General features: G+C 48.3%; 1 protein-coding gene across 1 annotated transcript; it reads right to left on the bottom strand.

Moving 5' to 3' along the window:
• Positions 1-288: 288 nt before the first annotated feature.
• Positions 289-6860, bottom strand: CUNH16orf46 (chromosome unknown C16orf46 homolog). The gene is made up of 2 exons (XM_007452540.1): positions 6651-6860; positions 289-1302 (listed from the first exon to the last, which is right to left on the bottom strand). The coding sequence occupies exons 1-2, from the start codon at positions 6858-6860 to the stop codon at positions 289-291; spliced, it is 1224 nt and encodes a 407-aa protein (XP_007452602.1).
• Between the last annotated feature and the right edge of the window lie 777 nt (positions 6861-7637).

Here is a 7637-nt window from a genome sequence, read left to right as displayed (position 1 = left end):
AGAGGCTGAGACTGGCATTACCAGTTTGCGTTTTGTACAGGGCTAAGCAATAGAAGAAGGTAACACATAAATATCGGGGCTTCAAGAGCACATCAAAACCCATACAATGAGGTTCAATTACCCCTGATTATACTACAAAAAAGCACCAGGGGAGAGGGGGAGAGAAAAGTGTACGAGAAGACAAGGAGGATGAGGAAGAGACTGGGGTTGGGGCAGGAGGGAGAGAGGGAAGAGAAGATGAACAACTTTCAGACAGTGCTTATTCCCAGGGAATTATATCGTGGCAACTCAGAGGAGTCTGTGAGTGGGAACGGCCATAACAACCCTGCTCACCGTGAGGGACGGCAAGAGAGGTCTTGAGAACACTTTGGTCTCCAGCGTTTGGGGCCTGTTTGCCGGCTTGGCCGCTGTGAGAACGCGCTGTGGGGTTTTCACGGGAGGTCTCGGCTCCCTGGCTTTGAATTTGGCTTTGTAGGTCTGCGCTCCTTGTTTCTGCACAAGCTGCAGGGTGGCGAGATAGCGAACACTGTTGTGGTGGGGAGGGCACACCAGGTGTTTTTCAGGCAGGAGGGACCAGGGCAGGCAGCAGGGCTCGGGACGGGCCAGCAGGGATGTCCGGGCCACCAGGGTGGGGAAAGGCTGCGTTTCCTTCACCTTGTGGTGCTTGGCCAGCTCAATGGGCCTCTTTCCACCTGTCCCGTCAACTGTTTTCACCCCATAGGCACAAGCCACTTGCTCATCCTTCGCCACGCTCAGCCCCTTCTCTTCCTGCTGCAAGAAAAAGTTCTGACTCTTCTTACCTGGCACATCCAAGCCATTTGGGGGTGAAGCCTTCAGGGCAGGTAGAACTAAAAGGGCCTTGGAAGTCAAGGAGTCTGCCACGGAGGCGCTTCCATCAGCGCCTCCGCTGGGGCTTCCGGGGTCGTTGCCCCTCACAGCCTCGGGAGTGGCCCAGTCTTCCAGGCACCAAATAAACTCTTTTATTTGCAGATTTTTTTTCTCTCCCTGACTGTAAGTGGGAAAGCAGATCCTGTTAACTTCCCGGTAGGCAGTGGTGGGGCCTGGTAGGGGGCCCGGAGTCTGGGAGAGGCTGCCTCCATCCTTCTCCGGCCCTGCCTCAGCCGGAGCTGAAGCCCCCGACTCCAACTTCCCGGCCTCCGACTGAAGCCCGGCCTCCAGGCTCCCTTGGGAGAGGCTGACACAGAGTAAGCAGCTGCTGGCACTTTCTCCCATCTTCGCCTTTTTAAGCTTCTTCCTGGGCCAGATGCAGGCAGTTGGAGAAATCCTTCCCCAGCCTCGGACCTGCAAATAAAACAGCGTGTTACTCTCAGCTGAGCTGCCTAGACTCCAGTTGCCCGTACTTTGGCCCCATTCCCAGTTTGGCTGTCCTATTTAAATCAATATTTCTCTAAAAATTGACTTAAATGTTTTAGTTTTAACTTTTCATGCCTAGTTTAGCCGCATACTAAGCAATAGTATTTGTAACAGTACTTTTAAAGACAAAAATACTAAGCGATAGTATCTATAAATGGCCACACTGATGTGCTGACTACGTTTTTTTAGACGTGCGTTAAAGTAAATGCAGAATTATTAAAATAAAATTAAAACTGTTTGTTCTTGTCCCCCCTGCCAGGCTTTCTTGTACTGCAGGCTCTGTTTACCACACCCGGGAGACTGCTGCTCGGAGAGGCTGAAGGAAAGGCAGAGGAGCAGAGGCAGACGCAGGGTCAGCAGGGCCCAGGCACACCCGTGCCCGCGGCCACACCCGGAGTCCCCTGGCTGACCCTGCCACAGAGGTCACAGGTAAACAGAGCTGTTAGATAAAAATACAAGACCACATTCGGGATATACTTACACAAATTAGGTTTACTGAAAGTCAAGTTCAACTGGGTGCCTTGTGTTTTCATTTGCTAAATCTGGCAACCTTATATGTTAAAAAAAAAAAAGCAAAAATAGCTCCCACAATTTTACTATGTTCACTGAGCTGAGTATCTCTTGGCATTCGTTCATTTAATCCTCACAGGAGTGCTACAATTTAGGTATTCTGACATCCAGGTTACAGAGGAGGAAACTGAGGCTCAAAATATCCTTACAGCCAACAAGTGCTGGCACATTCAGGAGGTCTGTGCGTCCCCAAGCAGAGGACAAGGAGAGCCTGTGAGGAGCAGCATTGTCTCCCGGGCCTGAAGATGGGGCCAGCCTCTGGTTCTCCTGCACAAAAACATCCCTTTCCCATCATCCCCTTTTCACCCTCCACACCCTCTCATCTCACATGTTCAGCTCCCCAAATTCCTGTTAGAAATTCGTAAGTGTCAAGAATCACCCCTTTTTATTATTTTTTTTATTTTTTAAAGGGAACTTTATTTTTATTTATTTATTTATTTATGGCTGTGTTGAGTCTTTGCTGCGCGGGCTTTCTTTAGTTGCAGCGAGCGGGGGCTACTCTTCATTGCGGTGGGTGGGTTTCTCATTGCGATGGATTCTCTTGTTGCGGAGCACGGGCTCTAGGCACGCGGGCTTCAGTAGTTGTGGCACGAGGGCTCAGTAGTTGTGGCTCATAGGGTCTAGAGCGCAGGCTCAGTAGTTGTGGCACACAGGCTTAGTTGCTCCGTGGCAGGTGGGATCTTCCTGGATCAGGGCTCGAACCTGTGTCCCCTGCATTGGCAGGTGCATTTTTAACCACTGGGCCACCAGGGAAGCCTGCAGCATCACTTTTTTAAAAAGTCTAGTAAGTGCTATTGGAGTCCGATACTTTCTTATTCCACAGCCCTAGCTCTTCCCAAAGCCATGCTGCTGAAGCCTTGAATATGTTCTCATAAAAAAAAAAAAAAAAACATTTTCTTTAGCATAGTGAAGTCCCAGTTCCTGGATGGTTACAAGGCTGCTGCCCAGCACTGCACACTGAGTCAGCCTGAGCACATCTTCCCCAGCTTCCCCCTCCCTCTGCCTCTGTTCCGGGAACCCCATCCCTTCACGTGCTGCAGGGTTGGCACTGCATCTTCAAGCGGACCATGCTGCTTGCCTCACATCTCACTGCTCTCGACCCTGGCTCCCCAGTTGGTTTTCCAGCTTTTACAGAAAAGCAAGATTCCCAGCCCATTTGCTAAAAGGTCCTCAGGCTGACAGCCTCTCTCCAGATGGTGGCTTTGGTGGAGTGAGGCAAGTCACTTGGTCCACACCTCCAGCCAGGCAAGGGGATTTGTCTCCAGGCTGTGTGTGTGGAAAAGGCCAACTCTGGCTTAACGGGATGTTGAGTGAGGGGAACCTAAAATGTGGAGCAACCCCTGAGCTTCTGTCTTTCTGAATCTATTAAACAGGCCCAACTGAGTCAGCGAAGGCTCCCCAGTTGCCTGACCCTGAGTCACCTGAGCTGCTTTTCAAAATCCAGATTCCCAAGGCCCACCCCAACCTACTAAGCCAGTACTCAGGGGAGGGGCTTGGGAAGGGTCAGGAAATTCCTGGGAAGGTAGATTTTAAGAAGCACCCCAGGGACTTCCCAGGTGGTGCACTGGTTAAGCATCCTTCTACCAGTGCAGGGGACATGGGTTTGATCCCCGGTCCGGGAAGATCCCACATGCCGCCAAGCAGCTAAGCCCATGTGCCACAACTACTGAGCCTGCGTGCCACAACTACTGAAGTCCAAGTGCCTAGAGCCTATGCTGCACAACAAGAGAAGCCACCGCGGTGAGAAGCACACAGTGAAAAGTAGCCCCCGCTCACCGCAACTAGAGAAAGCCCGCATGCAGCAACGACACAACACAGCCAAAAATAAATTAATTAAAAAATAAAATAAATATATCTTTTTTAAAAAAAAAATAAATAAAATAGAAAGCACCCCACATGGGAGTTCCCTGGCAGTTCAGTGGTTAGGACTTGGTGCTTTCACTGCAGAGGCCCCGGGTTCAATCCCTGGTCCAGAAACCAAGATCCAGCAAGCTGCAAGGCACAGCCAAAAAAAGGGCGGATGTCTGCTACCATGTGGATGAACCTCTAAGTCGCTACACTTGGTGAAAGATGACAGACACCGTAGGTTACATATTGCATGATTCCACTAATAGGAAATGTCCCAGATGTGGTGGTCAGGCCTGGTGGCAGGGGCTGGGGAAAAACTGCTTAGTGGTCCAGGGTCTTCCTTCGGAGGGCGGGAAACGCTGGGGTAGCACAACACTGCGGATGTACTGGATGCTTCCAATCGATGACTGTAAAATGGCTAATTTTATATTGTGTGTGTTCACCTCAATAAATTTAAAAAAAAAAAAAAAAAAGGCACCCCACATGAGCCTTGGGTCGAGGCTGATACAGAGCATCTACATCTCCAGGGTGTTCAGATGGCCGGGCAGGCGATCCAAGTCCCAGGGCAGGGGGCAATGACACCTTGCCTTTTTGGTCCTTACAGGTGAGGTGTCACAGGTAAGCTAGGTGTTTCCAAAAAAGTCTGGATGTCTGCCAGGACTTCGAGCCCAGCTGCAGTGCAAGGTGACTGTGCCTCCCTCCTGAGTGTCCACAGAGCCGCCAAGTGGTGGGGGCGTCCACAGGCTGCCACGGGGAGAAACAGCAGGGTAGTGATAGGAAAGGCTCCTGCACTGGGTCAGCCTGGGTCAACATTGTGCAGCCCTGAGGCATCCCATCATCTGCCTCCTGTGAGGTCCCTGGGCTCTGCAAGCATAAGAAACTCTCACGAATTGCTACCAGCAAAGTATTCTCTGTCCTCCTCTAAATGCTGGCCCAGGGGTCCCTGGCACCAGCACAGAAAGGGTCAGGGGGCCATGAGCCAGTGCTGAAAGCCAGCCTTTGCAGGGGGCAGGGACAGACCTCAGTCAACCCTCCTGAGGCAATTTTGTCTGAGAGGTGGGGTAGGGCTGGGTGGGCAGGGGTCGGGGGCTGGGCAGAGAGAGCAAAGAGTAGCAGGCAGCAGGCAGGAGGAAATGGTCATACCAGACAGAGTGTGAACAGCAAACGTACTCTCAGCATGGGGCGTGGGGCAATTTTTCCAATTAAAAGAAAATTCTTTTTCAACAGCCCTTGGATGTATATTTCAAAGTAATTACCTTGAATAGTAAACTGAACCTTCTAACTTCTAAGCTTAGAAACTGAACCTTCTAACTTCTAAGCTTAGAAAGTTTTCCATGCTTAAATAGAACTCTCTACCACCTTGACTTATCTGATCTGGGGGTGTGTGTATGGAAGGTCATATCCGCTCAACGAGGTGGTGGTGGGGGGAGGCCTACAGTAGAGAGAGCACCAGAGGAGGCTCCGAAGACACATTCTTGCAACTGTCAAGTGGACTTGGGTAGAGTCACTCTGCCTTATTTTGGCCTCAGTTTCCATATTTATAAAATAAACCAATTAGATCAAGGTTTCTGAACACTGGCACTACCAACATTGGGGGCTTTTTATGGGTTGCATGTTTGTGTACCCTCCCCCGGCAAATTCCTATGTTGAAACCCTAATCCCCAGTGTGATGGTATTTGGAGGTGGGTGTTTGGGAGGTATTAGGGTTAGATGAGGTCAAGATGGCAGAGCCCTCATGATGGGATTAGTGCCCTTATAAGAAAAGGAGGGGACTTCCCTGGCGGTCCAGTGGTTAAGACTCCACACTTCCACTGCAGGGAGCAAGGGCTCAATCCCTGGTTGGGGAACTAAAGATTCTACATCCCGCACGCTGCATGGCACAGCCAAAAAATAATAAAATAACATGAAATAGGGCTCTCACCAAGAACCCAACCATGCTGGCACCCTGACCTCGGACTGAGAAATAAATGTCTGTTGCTTAAGCTACCCAGTCTATGGTATTCTATTACAGCAGCCCAAGCTAAGACAAGGCTGGATCATTTCTTTTTTCTTTTTTTTTTGGCTTCGTGGCATGTGGGATCTTAGTTCCCCCACCAGGGATCGAACATGTAGCCCCTGCAATAGAAGGACAGAGTCTTAACCACTAGACCGCAAGGGAAGTCCCAAGGCTGGACCATTTATTGCGGTGGGAGCCACCCTGGGCATTGTAAGCACCCCTGGCCTCTACCCACTACATCCAGTAGCATCCCCTCTCCCTCCCCACCAGTTGTGACACTAGCAAGTGAGAATCATTGGATTAGACCAAATTCCCTTACAGTTCTAAATTTAGAACTGTATTTCTATTACTGATTCTAAGAATAGTTTAAGAATAAACCCACAGGGTTCTGAGTAGAACCAGCAGGATAAAAATCTCAGGTCTCTTGGGGAATTAAGTACCTTGGGTTAAGTTAAGCAGCTTGGTTCTGGAGTCCAGAAGAGCTGGGTTCAAGCCCTGCCTTGCCCACATTCTGGGTGATCTTTGACACATTTCACCTTTCAGGTGCTTTGGTATCCTTGTCCAAGAAGTGAGGCTGTCTCACATAATATTATGCCTCACAGAACTATTGAGAAGACGAATGAATTGATGTACGTAAAGCATTCAGTACTGTGCTTGCCAATAGTGAGTGGCCATAAATATTCAATAAAAGATACAGCTATTATCATCATTAACATTCTATCTCTGTTCCAAAAGGTTTCTATATTTCATCATTTACACTTTTTTTTTTTTTGGCAATGGTAACTATTTTTGAAAATAGTAAAAGAAAAGACTTGTGTCAAAACACTGACATGCAAGAGACCTAACTCAAGAAAATACTCACTGCTTCTTCCCATCCAGTTCCAATGACAAACTCTTTGGCTTCTTCATCTTGTTCAAGTGTAATGTCACTGATATTGAGAAGACAGGAAACGTGATTCTTTTCACTTCTTTCATCTGGACAAGTACAGATTAATTCAGTTTCTTCTGTGCTTTGCATTTCATTATTTTCACTATTTTCCAATTCAGTCTCATGTTTCAGACTGAGGTCCATTACTGTGATGGTTGCTTAAAGTCTTTAACATCTTCTTCCTGTGGTTTGAAATGCAAATTGAACTTAGCATTTAATATTGTTGTTTTTTTTTTTTAAAAAAGCAATTCAACAACTCAGGCGAAATATCTTCAAGATACGTTCAGGAATAGACAGAAGAAATATTACAAAATCATCCTTTGCCAGCTATTGACATTGTAAAAGATAAGGCTAATTTTAAAGACTGATGGATTTAAAGACCAAAGTTGGAAGTGAAGAAAAGAGGGTAGAAAGATGTTACCACAGACTCTATCTCTCGTGATGGGGTACCAAGTGCCCCTACAGAGTAGGAATGTAGGGTTAATCATCCCTACCCTCCACTCCCAAAACATCCAAATGATACTGTGCTAATATGAAAAGAACCATCGTGCTATGTGTGACTGATGCATCCCAGCCACCTCCTCTGTCCTATCCGAACAACCCTGGATGTCGGCTTGGGGATCCTTTGGCTTCTGAGGAAGCTGGTAGAGAATGTGGTCAAAGCTAAGTCAATTGGTTCACCCTCATCCACCCTATATAAAGGTGTCTGCATAGAGAGGGGAACTCTGAACACAGACATGCTTAGAGGGAAGACAGTGTGAGGAGACCCAGGGACGAGACAGTCATCTACAAGTCAAGGAGAGAGGCCTGGAACACATCCCTCCCTCGCAACCTCAGAAGGTACTAACCCAGGGGGAGGGATAAATTAGGAGTCTGGGATTAACATATACACACTGCCATGTGTAAAATAGATAACCAGCA

Source organism: Lipotes vexillifer, unplaced genomic scaffold (assembly GCF_000442215.2).
Source record: "Lipotes vexillifer unplaced genomic scaffold, Lipotes_vexillifer_v1.1 scaffold443, whole genome shotgun sequence".
NCBI lineage: Eukaryota > Metazoa > Chordata > Mammalia > Artiodactyla > Lipotidae > Lipotes > Lipotes vexillifer.
This window is presented reverse-complemented; position numbering and strand designations above follow the sequence as displayed.

What these genes read in the sequence shown, in the direction of transcription:
- CUNH16orf46 (XM_007452540.1), bottom strand. Translation starts at nt 6,860, where the DNA reads ATGGACCTCAGTCTGAAACATGAGACTGAATTGGAAAATAGTGAAAAT. An exon ending in GAACTGGATGGGAAGAAGCA is followed by an intron (nt 1,303 to 6,650) that starts GTGAGTATTTTC and finishes TTTTATTTGCAG; the next exon opens with GTCCGAGGCTGGGGAAGGAT.